This window comes from Sesamum indicum, linkage group LG9, assembly GCF_026168435.1.
Source record: "Sesamum indicum cultivar Baizhima isolate 11 linkage group LG9, ASM2616843v1, whole genome shotgun sequence".
Taxonomy (NCBI): domain Eukaryota; kingdom Viridiplantae; phylum Streptophyta; class Magnoliopsida; order Lamiales; family Pedaliaceae; genus Sesamum; species Sesamum indicum.
Window position 1 is genome coordinate 2,327,980 of NC_142665.1, and position 20,092 is coordinate 2,348,071.

General features: G+C 34.8%; 3 protein-coding genes across 3 annotated transcripts; 1 reads left to right on the forward strand and 2 right to left on the reverse strand.

Moving 5' to 3' along the window:
• Positions 1-2,136: 2,136 nt before the first annotated feature.
• Positions 2,137-8,605, reverse strand: LOC105170305 (zinc finger (CCCH-type) family protein). Its single transcript, XM_011091006.3, has 14 exons — positions 8,006-8,605; positions 7,660-7,752; positions 7,283-7,588; positions 7,083-7,155; positions 6,311-6,443; positions 6,076-6,229; positions 5,829-5,912; positions 4,998-5,120; positions 4,441-4,611; positions 4,140-4,274; positions 3,768-3,863; positions 3,276-3,590; positions 2,716-2,759; positions 2,137-2,625 (listed from the first exon to the last, which is right to left on the reverse strand). The coding sequence occupies exons 1-14, from the start codon at positions 8,516-8,518 to the stop codon at positions 2,376-2,378; spliced, it is 2,490 nt and encodes an 829-aa protein (XP_011089308.1). The 5' UTR covers positions 8,519-8,605; the 3' UTR covers positions 2,137-2,375.
• Positions 8,606-13,319: 4,714 nt separating this feature from the next.
• Positions 13,320-15,144, forward strand: LOC105170823 (uncharacterized). The gene has a single exon (XM_020696778.2). The coding sequence runs from the start codon at positions 13,468-13,470 to the stop codon at positions 14,875-14,877; it is 1,410 nt and encodes a 469-aa protein (XP_020552437.2). The 5' UTR covers positions 13,320-13,467; the 3' UTR covers positions 14,878-15,144.
• A 1,532-nt stretch (positions 15,145-16,676) lies between these two features.
• LOC105170306 (Galactose oxidase/kelch repeat superfamily protein) lies at positions 16,677-18,946 on the reverse strand. The gene has a single exon (XM_011091007.3). It carries the CDS (start codon positions 18,196-18,198, stop codon positions 16,996-16,998), a length of 1,203 nt encoding a protein of 400 aa, XP_011089309.1. The 5' UTR covers positions 18,199-18,946; the 3' UTR covers positions 16,677-16,995.
• Positions 18,947-20,092: the final 1,146 nt, after the last annotated feature.

Sequence of the window (20,092 nt, forward strand, 5' to 3'; positions counted from 1 at the left end):
ATAAACATATTCAACTCATAATGTGAGCTCAATACATCAATATTTTTTAAATCAGACAAAATAAACAAGACATTATTATTTAAAGTAGGCTACAAATTCACATCCATAAAATTCCTTGCATGTGTTGAGCGCCATAATATAATATAATGGATAGCATCAATTTCAACGTCCGCCACCTACCTACTTATATCTATATATTCACAATGCGCCCATGCACTCTAATTGCATATATACATATCTTCATTCATCACTCCACTTGTCTTTCACTTTTTTTAATATATACGACTATACATGACACGTTCACATGTATGTGCGTAATTAATTAAAATTTAAAAAAAATATTATTTCAAAAATATATTAATTAGATTAATAGAATATTAAAAAGTACAAAAAATGAGAAAATAATAAAAAATGAGAGAAGAGATCTGCAAGTTGAGAAAAGAGAGAATGGAAAGTTACGAAAAGATATAAAAATAAAAAGTTAAGGAAAAAAGAAGAAAATTAATTAAATATTAAAAAATAAAAATTGACATATCAAAATTAAGTAAGAGACCAAAAGGATGCTCTTACTTTATATACAGTATAAATACTTTATAAAAAGTTTTAGGTAGGGTGGAATAATTCAAGACGCCCTTTCGATCTCCACCACATCCTCAACACAATTGCTTTATATATATAGAGAGAGAGAGAGAAGGGGGGGAGAATATACCTAAAACAATTTTATTTGAATACGAAGCATTATGTGGACCATTGAGAATATAAAGAAAGCACATAGATTATATTATATACATATATTAGTTTAGAAGAAAATTATATGTATTTATATATACATAAATGTATAAATATATATATATATATATATACATCAAAGTTAAAGTAGGCCTCTGAACCAGAAGCAGAAGCAGTCATCTCATGGAATTAATGATCAATTTATATATAGATGTAGAGATATAATGATTTTGAAGAAGAAGGGTGCACATTATAATATCTACTTCCAAGACGACATAACTAATTTGCATTCTCATTCATTCATCAAATGGATGTGGTCTCTACCTACTTCTCGAAATTATCACCATCTCAAACACCACATCAATTCATCTGTATTACTATACCTACATTCATCAACCCTTTATAATAAACTATTGTTTTATCATCATTTCTATTACATATGGCAATCATTGGCCTTTTCATGATCACCACTTGGATCAAATTTCCATTATCCACCTTTATTTGTTTTACAATACAAAAATGGAAACTGGCCCATCCAATGTTTGAGAAAATGGTTTGTTGTAAAAATTGATAAAAGTCTACTTATATGGCTTAAATTAGCTCAATTCGATCCATGTAAAAGGCAAAATCTGTAAAATAAAAACATTTTTTTAACTTATTTTCAGTAAAAAAAACTCTACACTGTTTTTTTCTTTTTCCTGAAAAGAAGAAATAGTTATGTTAAGTAGTTTACAAACATAACCCAAAACAGCAATTTAAGGGGCAGCACTAAGTATGTCAACGTCAGATTTTAAGTTGCAGCACTAGTGATAGTCAATACAACTTTTGACACAAAAAAGTCAATCACCATATCATCCACGTCATTTCAAGAAAAAACAACAAAGTGGGCTTCATATAAAAAAGATAGGCATCAACAATTGCTCCTCTCTCCTAACTTTATTATTTTTAACCAATAATTTTGCAACACATCCTTCATTGGATTCAGTGCTCAAACTCTGAAATTCAAATAATTAAAAGAGGGACGGAAGGGCCCAGACTCGTCTATCTATCTCTATCCAACCATCCATCTAACCATAAAGTTGTTTGCTATTTATTAATGCCTGATAATGATATGCTCCTCTACCAAAAGAGGTGAAAGAAAACTAAAAAAGGAGGAGCCTTTTGCTCTTGCTTTTCTTCAGAGATGCAGATTGCTCCACAATCTCTTTTGTAATTTCCTGGAAAATAAAGGTTGTTTTTCCGTTTTCTGACTCAGCTTCCAATTAACCGCGTCCGTGTGTGTCTATTCGTAACTATTGATTTCTATCTCATGATGCATCATTACTTTATGAATGCATGATATCTACTCATAATTAATTATAAAAAGGAGGAAAGAGCATATGGATAACAATTTGCCCGTGTGTCGGCTGTGCAAAAACATTAACTAATTCATCAATAAACCCCCAAAAAAAGAGGAAATAACTACGAGTATAAAACAAATTTCCTGGGAGTTACTTAAATAAGTAGAGCTGAAAGGATTAGCTGAATTCATGCAAAGAATAAATCAGCCGAAAAAACCTCATAAACCATTCTCCACTGCACTTAAATATGCACGCAAGGAACGGGAAATAGCAAGGATTGTTGGTTTACCGACTCATCAGCCATATTCACCTCTCCAGAAGCATCACTAGTTCACAGTGTGGTGTATGGGGAAAAAGATCAACAGCCATGGCTTTGACAGGCTTAAACGGCTCTGAGTTGGGCATAGACTTAGCTCTATGACGAGCAAGACCAGCAGAACTCATGTTCTTCCATCCCCTGTTGTTCTTGTTAGTTCCTTTCTCAGTTTTATCGAGCGATGGTGTGCAGAGCTCAATAGCATTTGCCACCAGACTTTCAGGATTACAGGATATGTAGCTGAATAAGGAGAAAGGAATCAAATCATAATTCAAAGCAAACAAACCCCAATCCTGAAAATAGATATTATATCACCAAAGGACAACTTACACAAGCCTCCTTAGACGAGATTGTGTCCGCAGAACCTTGATTACCTGCATACAGAAAACATATATTTTGAATAGTTACTGTTAGTCAAGAAAAACGGCTAGAATCCAATGAAGGAAACAATAAAATGATCAGATGTGGTCCAAAGACCATCGCTTAGATGTTACTTAAGGAAATTAGATTATGAATTGTTCGCCATGCAAGCACATATTTTGCAGAAATGTTATCCGACCCACAACATATATAGGGAGAAGAATGTGCTCCGGATAATGTTAGCAACTGGAATTCACAGTAGATGAATCAGCAACACATCCCCACACTAGATAGGTTCATTCCTATGAGGTTCATAAGAAAGTATAAGGACCATGAGGTGGACAAAAAGCATGCAAGAATTGTTTAATGGCCAAGAGATGCACACGTATAAATGAATCCCCACTCAATTATTTCATACTGAACTCTATGACCAACTGGAAAACTGAGGCTTCAGAGAAGGAAATGGTAAAACAGAAACTATCGCATCAGCGTATAGGAATGCCGTATAGGAATGCTTCGACATCACTTACAGTGGGATGAAGTCCAACTCGTGGAGGATCTACTATAGCGACAACATTTTTAAATTGCTGAACTGGGGTAATACTTTCCAAGGTGCCATGCTTCTGCAACTGGGCTTCATCTTTTGAACATTTACCCGCACTACTGCCATTCTCATGTTCAACAATTAAGTTGTCTTCAATTCTGGTCACAGAGTCAGCAGAGCTGATACTTCTGTCAACAGAAACCACTTCGGACTCTTTATTTTCTGACATTTCACTGGATTCATCTTGTTTGTGAGGTAAAGATAGGTATTCTTTCATCAATGACCCAATAACATCCTCAGCCTAATAATTCATCAAGACAAATTGAAACACAAAATGGAGTTAGTAAAACACAAATTACTAAAATATATGATAAAAAATGTTTTCCTAGCAAAAGAAAAGGAAAGACAGAATAGATAAGGACCCTGATACTTATTCATTTTTTTCCTTGAACTGGCTTTGATAGAATGTCAAGTTTACCTTTCCACAGACAAATCTGCAGTTTTTGATGCCATTAATTTCTGCATTTCTTTGCGCATCTGAAACTGCTGAAGCATTCATTTCAATGCCAACAACCTAAAGAGATTGGAATTCAAGATCACTTATTCAAATTGAAGCATGGGTGGCGTGGGTGGGGGGGAATAAAAGATTCCATCTGATGATCTTATCAGCTACTCAATATATTCCTTCCAATTATAATTTGCTGCCCATTCTATTTCATAAATGATCCAATTTTTGTTCATACCAGTCTATACAGAAGGAAGAAGGATTAAGATATGCTTAAAATGGATTGTTAAGCATACAGAAGGAAGAAGAATTAAGATATGCTTAAAATGGATTGTTAAGCATTACCATACCAACACGATGCGCTAAAGTTAGGCCAATTGTCCCAGTCCCACAGCAAACATCAAAGAGTAAAGTGTCAGGACCAAGGCCAGCCCAGTCCCCAGAAAGTGAATACAACTTCTCAGCAGCAAGTGTGTTAACCTGCCAGATTTTGGGAACAAATTAAGTTGATTTATTTCAAGGTAGACCTTTTTTCTCCTCTTTCTTCACTTATTCCTTTCCTTTCCTTTCCCGGAGAGAGGGTGGAGTTTAAAGCAATTGCGTGGAAAGAGGACCTAAAGAATGGAAACTTATCATGTGATTTCACCTGAAAGAAGGCTGATGGAGATATAGAGAAACGAAGATTGCTTATGTAATCATGAATTCTAGGTTCCGCAACATCATTAGCCAACTCCAATCCACAATCACCTCCTTTATTGATGAAAACATAACGCAACGGAGCATCAGGTGGCGCAGCATTTGATATTCCCGTATGATCCTAGAAGATGCCATAGAGGAATATGATAAAATACTTGTATTGAATTAAAAGTATGAACATAGTCAATAAAACTCCACATATTATGGTTGTATTGAGCCAAACATCAGCAGAGCAAAAATGCGCCACAAAACATATTATTCAGAGTATGCACACCAGGTAAGAAAATGAATTAGAGATGACTAGCTTATCAAATTTGTTGAGTACATAAACACATTATTGAATCAAGTCCATGATTTGTATGGTTGTCTCTATAACTTAAATACAACCTATTAGGAATCCTTGTAAAATTCTTAAACCAAGCAACAAATCGCAAGAAGATGAAATAAAGAAACGCAAAGTTAATTATTATACAATTAACGATATAACCTTGGCCTTCTGACTCTTACCTGAATTACAAGTGCTGTTAGAGGCAAAGGAGGAGATTCCACAGTTGATCCCACAGAAAATTCTCGAGCTAAACGTTCAATTTCATCTTTTATCTGTCCATCATCAAAATCCTTTGTGCACACCTGCATGATACAAAAAGATATACGTAAGAAGACAACAGATTAACTAACCAACCAGTCAAAAGCTTTCCATGTTTAAGGATTTGTAGTCCAAACTCCATGGCTTTGTTTGGTTTTATGTTTTCGCTTTTTCCAAGACAAGATAAAACACACTCAATGTTTGTTTTTGTGTTTTTACACCTTATCTGTGTGCTTTTTCATTTTTCAACTTTCTATATACTAATATATATATATATATTCCTATATATATAATATAAAAGAGACATGATTTGACAATAAACAGTGATTTTTGTCTCCAAAAGATACAACATTAAACATACAATATTTATATACATACATATTTATATATAAAAAAAGATATGATTTGACAATGAATAGTGATTTTTGTATCCCAAATCCCAACATCAAACCTACACTACTTATTTTAAAATATTTTAAATTACCTCAAAACACAAATTCAAACATATCATCTATTTTAAACACACACTTATTCATCTCTATTTTTCTCTCTCTATCTCCAGAACACAAAATAAAACACTCAAACTACAAATCCAAACACTATGCATATTTTTGACATAAGCGACCAAAACTAGACTGAATAAAGTTTGCTCTACTTATATAATCATATATAACTTCTATAAAATGCAGTTAATAAAAGGATTATAGCTCTTGGAAGCATGAAATTCAAAAAGCAGGCAATAGGGCATGAACCTGAACTATAAGCATGACCTCTGCAATACTAGTCTCTGGTTTTTCAACCTCAGTCATTGTGCAAGGTCTCCTTCCTTCACGAACCTAGATAAAAACATCGCAAACAAACAGTCACCGAAAGAAGTACCCATTCTTTCTATCTAATAGCATTTGAACAGTGCAATCACAATATTCAGTAATTCATGGACCAAATAACAAAATGAACTACTTACACTCAATTTTTGCAGTATTTGTATATGAAACATACCGTAAGTTGACGCCAGAATCCAGTATTGTTCAATCTGTTCCATACAGGGAAGAGAGAATGCAGCAGAAATTCTTGAAAGACAGTGGCGTATCTGCAAGCAATTCTTGACACATTTGGGCAGTCTAAAGGTTCCTGCACAGCAGTAACACCCTCCCTGTACAAATTGTCCAAAAAAGATTCAGTGCAAAAGAAACACAGTTAACACAATTGTAATAGCTTATTAATTGCAGATCACCTGAAATTCCCAAGTAGAAAACCCACTGTATGTTTGCCTTGCAAGGAACATCCAACAGAGAATTCACACTTGTTACGGTATCCATTAACAAGAGGTGATTCAATTATACCCTCCAACTTGCATGGAAGACCACCTGAAGGTCAAAAGAACTACTTAAGTACCCTACTCTGATCATCCTGACAAAATCAGAAAGGCTGAGGTAGGAGTTTAATATAATGAAAGATGACATCAAAACATAATATGAATCATACCTTACAATATAATTCTATTACTTCTACAGATATCCAATGCTATAGGCAAACTGAAAATTTTATGCACATCATTTTCAACTGGGAAATTGCATTTTTGGTCCCATACGATAGGGTGTGTTACACTTTTAATCCCACAATTTACGGGCTTAGCACATTTAGTCCCATAGAAAAAATATTGTATTGGTCTCATAGAATAAAATTGTAGCACATTTGATCCCATAGTATATAAAGTTGTGGCACATTTGGTCTCATAGGATATAAAGTTGTTTACTTTATATCCTATGGGACCAAATACGTCATAATTTTTATCATATGGGACCAAATGTGCCAAATTTTTATCATATGGGACCAAATGTGCCAAATTTTTATCGTATGGGACCAAAAATGCTACAATATTATCCTATGGGACTAAATGTGCCAAGCCCGTAAATTATGGGACCAAAAATGCAACACATCCTATTGTGTGGGACTAAAAGTGCAATTTCCCCTTTTCAACTTCTTAGGCACAGTCAGAACATAACCTATTTCTCTAGAATTGAGAATCCATTCCGGAAGTGAAACGCCATTTGGACAAGCCTTGCGTGCGTTGCGAGTCTACAAATAACAAAAACATTCCAGAATGTCAATTATTATACTGCAGAACACATAATGGTTCAGAACTTACGAAACCAAATAAGAACATTTTCTTGTAACACAAAATACTGAGTATCATTTGACTAACTAATCTTTTGAGAGTTTGCGCCAGAGAGTTTTTCTTGTGATCTAGCTGATCAGAATAGGTCATGTGAGCAAGAGGAGTCACCACATCACGGACACTTTTACACTTTACAACCGAACCACTGGGAACTAAACTACCATCGCCATCAGCCTCATCATTGTTGGTAGCCTCAGTCATATTCATATGATCACCATCTAGGGATGGATTTTCACTTTTATGAGTGGGTTTATTATTCTTCTCGAATGGCCTTGGAATAACATCTGCAACCTTTAAAGTTCTGTTATTGCCAACAGATTTCCCATCCAGCTCCTGTAAGATTTCGAAGATGAGAAGCAAATTTCATAATTCTTAAAAGTTCCCAAGTGCATCTTCAAGTGTACCTTCACAGCAATCTTGACTTGTTCCGCATTTTCAAAATTAACAAATCCGACGATCATGCCTTTCTTTTTCTTAGCTGATTTAAAGAGTAAGCCCTGTACTAAAACATTCTTTGTCAGATCACAAGATATACCACACATCACCACGAATCAACTCAACCATATAATAAAAAACAAATGATGAAAAACTCAAAAAGTCACTTCGATGAACAACAATGTGTATGCATATGCTCAATATGCCATAGAGCAGTTGAAAATGTGCAACAGAACCCATCTAAATCAGCTTATGTAACATTATAAAGAACCAGTAATTAAATTGAACGACTCAATTTACGCCAAAAGCACTCGCCTGTTCGCTGAGAAAGTTCCTCAAATTATCCGAACTCCACTTCATGGGTAAATTCACGAAGCATTTAGACAAACCAGAAGAAGGCTCCTCTCCCTCCACGTCCAATGCATCCGTCATCATTATACCACCATCCTCCGCCTCCTCTACCTTTTCCTTCTCCTCAGTCCTTGCCATCTTCTTGGCCCGCTCTGAAGTGGGGTCCCAAGTGTGGTCCGGTCGTGGCCGGAGCTCCGCCTCGCCGTGGGCGTACCGGCACGACTCCCCGTGGCTGCATGAACCCCCAGTCCTCCGGAAGTACGAGCAGAGGCTCGTCTTCCACAGAGGGTGCTGCGGCGGCGGTGCCGGGTCGGACGAGATTTCCGGGTCCGGTTCTGGCTCTCGCTTCCGTTTCTCGGCTAAGTTGGTGTCGACAAGGGAAGAAGGAGAAGGGTCTTCCGAAGGGACAGGAGGGTCGGAAGAATCCTGGTGGTCCATTGGAGGGTTTAGGGTTTTTGTTGGCGGGGATTCCGGCATTGGAGTCTTCAAACCGTATGTTGGATGCAGTTTATTTGGAGTTTGGACCTTACTGCTAACTTCTGTGGGACGTGGGCTGCCCCTCTCTTGGATCACTTGTTTAACTTCCTTTTCAATTCTTTTTTTTTTATTTAACAAAAAAAAGTTATTGGGAAATATTTTCACCAATTTGGGTTTAAATTTTTGCAATTTTATGCAAACGAACCTAATTTTCATTAATAAAAAATTATGCCCATCTAAAGGACTGCAATTTGCTAATAAAGTTTACTTTAATTGATGAAATTAAGATTTTATAATCTTAAAAAAATTATGGGTTACATGTCGTTTCCATTATAATAATAGATATTAGTTAAATTTAATTTATTTAATATTATTAATTAGAATATGATTATTATAATATTTTTTATTAAATATTAATATTCAACATGAATAGTCGTAGTTTTGAGTCATTCCATTTTCTCAAATTACACAATAAGTTATCAGAGTTTCAAAACAATGTCTAAAGTCATAGACTACGTTTGCAGCCAAGATATGGGTCACTTTATTAACACCAATAATTTGTCACACATTGTATATGTGTACAACTTTTATAACTATAATATAAAATAAAATAATCATAAAATTATATTATTTGATCAAGTATATACAAAATAATAAATCAATATTTAAAAAATGGTGAGAAAATGAATAAGAATTAAAAGAAAAAAAGAATAATTACTGAAAGATAATGGGGGAATGAAAAATTAGATGGGAGGGTGGAAAGTTAATAAATAAATTAAACTAAATATTAAAATTAACATACCAAAATAATTAAGACATTAATTCATCAACTTTAATTATATTACTAGTAATTTGTGGCACACCTGTGTGCAAATTTTATAATATTATTTAAATAAAATATTTATTATTTAATAAAGTGTATATATAATAATATTAATGTTAAACTTATAAAAAAATTATGTCAAGAAAAGATGCATAAAGAAAAAGAAGTAACTATCAAAAGATAGTGGAGGAACGGAAAGTTAGAAGAGTGGGTGGATGGAAAGTTAATAAATTAAATCAAATATTAAATTTGACATATATCTCCTTCAATTATATATAGTATAGATAATGTAGATTCCTCCTCCCAAAGCTGCAAGAGATAATTAATAGTTCCGCTACATAAGGGATATCGTAATGTTCATTATGACTCGAAAATAGTGTCCCTCATAATCGGTTTTTCCATTCCGTCTTACCTATAGTGCAAGAGAGAACTTCTAATTCAAATCGGATTGGGCCAGACCTGAATTAATTATATGACAAGTACAATATATTTTTTGTGCGATTAATGTACAATTTAGAGATAGCAACCAATCACATAGTATCACGCTTGCTTTGATTTGAATAAAAATTTTACAAAGGTGTAATTCATGAATAAATGTGGTGGAGTGTGCAGTATGCACTACATGATTGATGAACCACTTATACAAGTGTTCATAAATTTATGTCATACTTTATATATGCACCGACTGTCCACAACCATTAATTAATAACAAGTTATTTGTTGAACTTCCTTTTGGGAGACACTAAAAACAATAGTGATGAGCTAAATACAAATTACTATATAAATATTATGAAAATAGTAAATTATACCTAAAAAATATCATGTAATAAATCACATCAAACAATTAAATCTAAGCTATAATAAAATGATATAATCTACACTATTTTTCATACTTTTCATCAACAAACATACAAAACCTTCTATAATAAAATACCCGCTCCTCTAAAAATTATTATTTTGACCAAATTTTATCAAATTAAATTAATTGCATAATAGATATAATTACAATTATTATATGAATGACCATTCTCATTTAATTATACACAAATTACATATTTATTATATAATAAAATAATTAGTTCAAATACGATTTGAATCAAAAATTTCTTCCGCGCCCATATCCACCTGACCCAGATAAAACCTACCAATAAGATTAGTTTCAACCACCCAAATCACAATCAATCGGGTTGAGTGTTAATTGTTCCGTTGCAATTATATGCATACATGCGGTGGTAATATTATTCGTACAGAACGTCTTTGTCTATGTGTCCTTTCTACTTGTCATTCTGCTCTCAAATCATCATGAATGGATGAAGTTTTTCTTACAAGATTAATGTCATTTTCCAATCCATGTGTTCGATTATTTATGATTAATTAATATTTTTATTATAATTAATATAAACAAACGTTCCACATCAGTTGCAAACAATAAGTTTGAGTGGCTTATAAACTCCAAAATCTTCCCTCCCTAACAAGACATCTTTTCAGAACAAATTCATGAAACTTATGTGAAGTCAAAATGGACAATATCTCACACAACAGAACATCGGTAGAATCGTAAGACATATCAATGATAAATAAATAAATAATATTAAAATAGATTACTAAACTACTTCTATATTAATATAAAAAGAAGTTCCTCCACACTCACAAACAACAGTTAATGACACCGATATATTAATTTTTTGTAAAGTAAAAAATACCCTTCATAATAAAATAATTAATTTATTCAAATTTTTAAAATTTATATTAATTGATAAATATTATTTTCTCTTTCTTTTTTTTTAATTAATTCAATGTACCAATTTATATATTTTTTACTCTTATTTATAGTATATTTCAAAATATAAAAGATTATTTATTATAAACACATAGAAACAATGTGTCACAACGATTAGTTGATAAAATTTGGACCCGTAACAAATCATAAACACAAGATTCATTTTGGCAATGACACTTGTCATGCATATTAACAGCTAGTTTCATCGTAAGTTAGTTCACATGTTTCGTTTTGTCAAATTAATATAGTTTGGTATGACGTCTCGTCAAATTATGAATTGGAATTGCATGGAAATGTATTTTTTTGTATTTATTTCTTATCATTAAACATTTATAATATTGTTTATAAGACTCAAAATATTTTTTTTACTAGCGATCTGATATGAAATATTGTTATTATTGCGAAAATAATGTAAATACCTCCAAAAAAAAGAGTGTTTATTATAGTTTTTACCAAATATCAGTGCCCTCCTATTTTCTATTTTGGTGACTCGACTGATTCAAGCGACTCAGCTCAATAGACCCAATTCTTAAAGTCGTTGATTCGCTGACAACACCTAATTTAAGTATCCAATCGTTTTAGTTAGGAACATCCTAGCAAGTCTAACAATCTCCCATTTTATCAGATCCTAAGTACTATACCGGATACGTTCAAAGTGATCAACAAACTTGACCTAAATCAAATACATATTTTAAAAATAAATGTAGAAAATTCAGACTAAATAGACTTGTATCGAAAGCATCAATCAACCTAATTTTCCTAATGAGAGAGCAAACTTTCAAGGACAAATATATAAATTTCAATCAAAATAAATGAGACATCCATTGCATTGTGTCAAGTGTCAAATGAAAACAATGTAAAATCTATCATTCAACATTATTAGATGGCCGAATTAGTTGGTTACCTTTTCACAAGCAATTTCATTTTCTCAATATTATATTTTTTTTTTACCTTTTTTCCTCTAAAATAATTAGTTTTACATAAGTCTATGACTTTATATTTATCCAAAAATTTCACCATATTTATTCATAACTTATTTTTTATTTTATTTAAATATAGATAAATGTGTAATTATTCATCTTAATTTATAAAAAAAATTAAAAATAAATTAATTAGTAGCATAAGTCAAATTTACTTTTTAATATTGACTGTTTCTTATCTCAACTTTTAAATTGTTAATCAATTACTCGTTTTTATATTATAAAGTTTGAACAATTTATAATCTTTTTTTTATTAATTTTTATCTATATATAATTCTCTCATACCTTAACACTGCATACTAACCAATAAAATAATAATTTAAAAATCTCAAAATACCATATTAATTTTTTTTCAATCTTACTTCAACCCTTTTTAATTATATATTCTTCTATAATACTGATTTGTTATTCAATAAAAAATTTATATCGATCTCCGTATGATGTGTTTGCATTATTTTATAGTTAAAGAAAGGAAAAAAATAATAATTTCTCCAATCTTACCTAAGTCCCAACTTCAAAAAGGTGTGAAATTAAATAATTGATCTCTAACATATAAAAATTTAATCCAAAGATTCCCAAGAAAACGATTGCAAATAAGATAACCAAATAATTAATGACCTTTAAACATGCAATGTTTTGAGATGCTTAGGATCCGTTTGGTTGGGTTTTTATTTTCATTTTTAATTTCTATCAATTTTATTTGTATAAAAATACTTTATTAATTTTTATGTAAAAATTAAAAATATATTTGAATTAGTTATTTGTAGATATAAATATATAGGTATGAAAATTAAAAATATAGGTTGGACTGTCCATCCATTCCTCTCTGTACAGGGTCCACTAGCCGACAACACCCTTAGGAACCTTCCTAAAGATCGAGACTCTATATCAACCTTAGCATTTACACTCGATCTCTATTACTTCAACTTCCAACTTCGCCCCATTGATTTCAGATCCGAAAACGTTTAATCTCTTCATCTCCATTGTCGCATTGTTCTCCAGCCCAGTTCAGAATTCGTTTGGCTTTTCTTGAAATCATGTGATTCTGGGCTCAAACTCAAATCTTTTGTGATGAGCTGAGAGAATTCGAGATGGGTGGAGAGTGGTTTGAGCCGATGGGGAGGAGGGTTCCGAGGAGGGTTTGGCTTGGATTGCAAACGTCAATGGGATTACTGGTGGGTGGAAATCACACCTCCTCCAGGTTTTGCACTCGCTAAACTGTGTGTTTTAGTTAGTTTCTTTGGCTTTTCTCTCGAATCTATTGACAATCTGACCATTAGCTGTTGAGCTAAAAGTACTGCTCTGTTATAGATCTGTTACTTTGAACTGCTTGAAATTAAGCTGAAATTTGAGCTGAAAAAAAAAAATGGACTTTAAGTTCTTGAAATGGCATCTGCTTCGCGGGCCCTCGATTAGGCGTGTGGTGCTGAGAGCTTTTATGCTTGTAATTGCTGTAATTGTGGTGTCTTTGATGCAAATGGCCCGTGAGGTTCGGGTGATCGGGCCGATAGCGATGAATGTTGATAAATGTCCACTTAATTTGGACTCCAACCTGGAGTTGAATCTCACTGGTTTCTTGAATTCTGCCTCAACTTTTGCACTACCTCTTTTTGGGGCTTCTACGGTGCCTTGCAATGTAAGTGAGAACTTGACTAGGACTGTTCTCAAGGAGATGATGGAGAAGAACTTGTTGCAATCAAATGCAAGAGCATTGTGTGTTGGGGAGAGATCTGCCTCTGCTGTATTGGCATTGCGGCATTTGGGGTTTTTCAATGCCTTTGGTGTCGACAGGCACCCCTTTTTCTCCCTTCTCAGGAGGAGATTTGTGTATGAGCTCAACTTTGATGATAACCATTTCGATTTTGTGTTCTCGGAAGATGTTGATAGGGTCTCAGTTCCGGCCCTCCTTGTGCTGGAGATTGAGCGTGTTCTGCGTCCTGGTGGGACAGGTGCTATGCTTGTTGGAGCCCGGCAGGTTTACTCTGGTGGCTTGGTACGATCAGCTGCCCCCATTGCTTCGTTTTTGAAGAGCTCCGACGTTGTTCATGTATGTGGTGTTGGACCTTTCATGCTTGTGATATTCAAGAAGAGACTCGAAAGTTTTGCCTCGTTTGAGCATTTCCAACTTCCAGCTAGTTGTCCTTCTATTGCGAATAACAAGCCGTTCATGAAGTATATCGAACCTCTCACGGATAAGATGACGTTGAGCCGATCCGAGCCAGAACTCTCTTACCTCCCCAACTTCATGAACATTTCCTCAAGAAACAAATTGGTCTATATCAACGTTGGCGCAGGGGAGTACGCAAAGACGAGTGTTGCAAAATTATCAAAGCCTTATTGTGCCAACCACCATGCAGCATTCAATGTGTTCATTATCGATCATAAAACCTCGGTCCTCTCATCTTACGTGACGGATCCCGGAATCAACTTTGTCTACCATCCGGCCCTATCCGGAGATACTTTTAGCCCTGACATTACCTCCGATGAATTCTTGAGCGCTCCGATGGATGAAGATGGATTTGACTTCATTCGCTGGTTCAAGGAAACCGTATCAGACGGAGACTTTTCTGTCCTTATGATGAACGCAAAGTCGGCGGAGTTGAACATTCTCGTCGAGCTATTCGAAACTGGAGCCATATGCCGTGTGGACGAGCTCTTCCTCCATTGTCCGGATGCTGCAGACTGTGCAACGAGCATGTGTGGAGATTGCAAGAACCTTTTCACAAGTCTGAGGAAGAGCGGCGTTTACGTCCACCAGTGGTGGCCAGGTGAATGAGTGTTGAATCTAGTGAAGTTGCTTGTTTTAGTGTTTGCTTTGTGTTCTGTTGGAGAATAAAATGAGTTTGAGGTGGTGGATTGAGAATTTGATCTTACCATTCTCCTCTCTGAACTATGTTGAATTTAATATTATGACAATGTCGTATGGATTGTAATTTCATCTGCTGGTGCTGTGGATGGAAGGTATGCTATGGTGACAATCAAGCTTTGTGTATTGGGAAACTTTTGCTGCTTCATAGATGATTACGTCAGTGATTAGTGATCATGCATGTGTTTTGATATTCGGTGTTATAATTACGTTGGGGCTTAATTATACTCAATAACCAGCGTTTTACAAAAACTAAAAACTTTGATATTCAAGGTTAAAAATTAATTATACTCAGAGTAAATTAGATATGTGACTGCTGAAATAGTAATTGGCATTAGCATTTCCGTTTCTTGAGCTTCTCGTCAAATTGTTCTCAGTTAGAGCAGAGAGTGTGTTGAAAATTAAAGCGTAAAGCAATTGAGGCAATGAAAGAAAGACGTAATAAATTTGGATGTGGAAATGGTTATTGGACTAATATGTGACGACTCCACTTGTAGGAAGGATGGCTCTCTATCTGTAAATGTAATCATTCAATTCAAACATTGAGCTTTCAACAAATGTCCATTTTCTTCATCTTAAAACAGTTCATTGGGCATAGTAATTTCAGCCACTTGAAATTACAGAAAGAATCCTCACATGACTTGGGACTCCAAGTTAAAGAAAAACCAACGGTAGCTATTCTGCTCATTACTCCCAACTTTCTTATGGCTCAGTTTTTTATTTAGGGTGTGAGTGGATTGGTAAGTGTTCAACATTCATGACTTTGAAATTTGAATCTAACGAACGTAATATATAAACACATATATATATATATATATATGTGAGTGTGTGTGTGCGCGAGCGCACGCGCACCTGGTGATACAATGCTAAGTGCTCTGGGTGTTCAAAGGTCGCGCATATTCAATTTTCTAATAACAAGAGGTATGTGTCAACCATTCAGGCATCTATGTAGTCCGTGCACAACATGAATTCAGCAATACATAGACTATACACACGATCAACGCCGCCCCACCCCCAGCACCACCACAGCGGCAATCTTGTGTGGATTTCATGAATGTACAGTACAAAGTCAAAGGAAAAGAAGGCTGTGATATTAAAATCCAAGAGTACAATGTTTTTGAAGAACAAAGAACAGAGTCTGAAATATAACACCAAAGAGGGAAGTGGTCAAGAAACAGAGTACACTAGTTCAGGTATAAAGAAATCATTTGGTTTTATAACAAATTACTTGTTCTATGAACTACGTGTAAATCTTGGCTGCCCGGGGAAGGTAGAGGTCAGTAGGAGGGCAAGCATATTCAAGAGAGGCGGCAAGGCTTATCTTGCAGTTGCACTCTTTTGCATATAGTAATGATGCATTGACCAAAGTCGCATTATGATTATCACAAGGAAGACGGTTACTACAAATTGTTTAAACACAATTATAGGCTCCTCCATGGTTCCTCTACTTTGGATCCTCTAATTAATAGTTCATCTTATATCCACTTTCGCGTAATTTACAACAAAGCCTTGTGTACAAGAAGCTGAATACAAGACTAGGGACTGCACTGCTGTTCAGTAGATAACAGATAACACACATTATCGATATTTCAACAAATACTTAATGTTCGAGATTTCTCCCAGCTTTCAGTCTGAACACAATTATGAACTGGATTTAAAGGCAGCGGGGATATGAATAATAAATAGTTACTAATGGAGATTGAACAGTATGAAAGAAAAGCCTACCTCTTCTTTTTCCTTTACAAAGCATCAGAACAGGAATACATACAAGGCCTGATATGTTTTCCGTATCATGCAGTCAATTGGGAACCACAAACACAACAATCTAAGAAAATGGACGAGCCTAAAAAAGAGTTCGGAAAGCGAATAAAGATGCGGAATCTTATAAAACCCAAAGAGAAACTTTATGCAACAATTGAAAGAGGATAATTCAAACAATAACAAATTTGGTCAATAAAAGGATCAGAAACAACCTAAAACGAAGAAACCAGGGGTCCAGAAACCTGTTTTTTCTCCATGGAGAACTTCTCAGCAACCCATAACAGCACAATTGTAGACAAAGACACCAGCATGCTCCTTCACTCCGAGGACCTGCCAGTCCAAAGTGCCATTCTTGACCCCTGATTTGGGGTGCCAAGAATTTAAGACGATAGCTTCACCTTCAGGGCCCCGTTGCCCACCCACAACAAGAAGAGCATCTCCACAAGACTTGAAAGCAAGACCCCAACCATTTGAGGAATCAGCCCTAACTGGAAGTCGCCCCAATTCATCCCACGTGTTCCTTTCCTTGTTATACTTCTTCACCATGTTTGTTAGATATTCAACAGCATAAAGTTGGTTATCAACAACTGCAACAAGAGGAGGTGCTTGTGCAGCTCGGTTGACATTAGGATACATACCCTCGATTTTCCTCCACTTTCTTGTCTTAAGATCAAACTCCTCCGCGCAAGTCAATGAATCAGTGGGACTAGTCATCCCACCTATCACATAAAATTTTCCATCCATGAAAAAACCAGAACACAATCTACGAGGTGAATACATGCTTGGTAGCATTTCCCATTTACCAGTTAAAGAGTCATATAGCTCTGCAGACTTCAAAACGTTCCCATTCTTGTCGCTTCCCCCTGCGACAATAGCAATTGGACCAAGACTTGCTGAAGCGAAAAGACATCGAGGACGATTCATCCCTTCACACTTGATCCAATCACGAAAAGTCAAGCTAAACTTCCAAATGGCGAAATCTAACAACTCACGTCCAAAAACTAGCAACTCGCTCCCCACCGCTAGTGACTCTTTATCTGCGTAATTGAAACATTCGTCACAAGGAATCTTTGGCAATCTCATCCATTTATTCCTGAAGGGATCGAATGCCTCCCATCCCCTAGGATCACAAACCATATACACCCAATGTTCCAAAATCCCCAACTGCCTTCTCAACTCATACAAATACCCACTTTTAATAAGCATATTAAATCTGACATTTAAGCACGACAAAGAAGCATAATCCGACCTACTAGCCCGAGCAAGACACGTCAATGCAACATCATCATGCAAACCAGGGAGAAAAGAATCACTTGATCCGAAAAGACGACCATCATCATCTTCTCCTTTCGATCCCATATCAGTTTCTTCTCCAAATGAACGAGAAAGATTCATTGTATTACAATTAAAAGAAGAAAACATGAACTTTTTTGACTTCTGGGCTTCAGAATTCATTCTGTCCCTTCTCATACCCTGCAACCCCAAACAGCGTAAAAAATAAATCGAACCCAAAACTTCAAAACCCGCTTATAGAAAAAGTTCTGATAGTCTTTCTATGTATTGTTTGAACTTAAGCTCCAGTTCCCCCAATCACTTCCCAATACAGAGTACTTTTTTCCATCTCTAGACAACAGGTTTCTCATCTGTCAATCATACCCATCAAGCTATCAACTCAAAAATCACTTTTCCATATAAAATATCTTCTCCCCACAGAATCAGAACAACCTTTATTTAAGCCCTCCAATTCATCGATTACACCCAATTTATACCCACGAAGAAAAGCATCAATTCCAATAAAAGATTCAAACTTCCAGCTAAACTCTCAGAATTAATCTGTATATCCAGCTTATAATTCTGTTTTCGTGAAGAAATAAAGCAAAACAACCAGAACATGCAATCAATTAACTTTTACAGATGGAAGCACAAAATTATTCTAAAAAGAGAGCCATCGATTTGGATCCAAACCGCGCTTCAGGGGAGCTAATCTGATCTTTCCCGATAAAGCGGCGTCATTCCGGCCGGATAGACGTCAGAGTCGCCGGAAAACTCTTCCGTTGGCCAAGAAAGACTAGGGTGTTATTCGTATATCACGTGGATAAGAAGATTCAGCGCCGGCAAGCATCGCCGCCGGGGACCGTGGGGGTAGAGAGAGAAGTGCCAGAGTAGAGAGAGAAACAAGAGTGATGTGAAGTTTCTAAAACTAAAAAGGGAGTCTTATTTGCAATGTTGGCACCTTAATTATAACTATTTCTGATTTTACCGGTCAACTTTTTCGGTTTTCACTTTTCTTGACGCGTGCCTTTCTTTTTCGCTCCTGTCCAAATTTACTTCTTCCAAATTTTCCACACCCCCCCCCCCCAAAATTCCAATTTTCAAATATTTATCAATAAAAATAATTATTCGATTAAGATAATTAATGACCTTATAAATTGAGTTGTTATTTAAAGTGGGGTCTACTTTTTATCCTCGATTTAGATGATGGATTGATCTGCAATACAAATTATTAGGCTTGAAGAGGTATTTAAACTTAGAACGATAAATGCATACTTATTTTATATAGTCCTCCTCAATATTTATTAGATTCAATACGTGTGAGGATATAAAAAATTAATTTTTTAACAGTTTGTAATCAAATGAGTTCAAAATTATCGGGTGCTGCATCAAGTTGTCCGGTCGAGCCCAGTCTGAACAAAAAGCAAAAACCCTTGTTCTATTTGCAATTTCCATCAACTTGGTGGACAATTCGATACTTATAAGAGATTTTAACTGTCTAACCTCCAAAAAAAAAATTATAATACAATTTCTAAAATCAATTATAATAAAATGAATCCTTTTATACTTACTTTTATTATTAGTATGTCATAATCAACAGTTATTGGACATCAGAATAAAAGGAGGATTGAAGAAGATTGGGGCAAGAGCTGGAGTTTGAGTTCAGATTTTTGTGCAATAAATTGATCCAAAAATTTATCCACCAATGGGATTTTTTTTTTCAGTGAATAAATATTAGTTAGATATGGGAATGTTTCAAAGTGGGTATTCGTTTATTTGAAATTCCTTATAATTTAATTGTTTTTTGTTACAATATAATTATTCAAATACATGCGATCAGTATGTTATTGAAATCTTGAAATTTCTAACTTTTGAAATTCACATACAACCTCATATAAGTGACATTAAGTGGCTATTCACTCTTGACCCTTGCTAAAGAAATTGAGTAAATTATATTGACACTCTCTAAAATTAAATTTAAATACACAAGCATTTTTTGATTTTTTTTTTCTAAACACAAGCAAAATAGATACTAATATATTCTTCTGAGTTATAATTGTAATTACAACTACACTCCTACTTAAAAGCAACA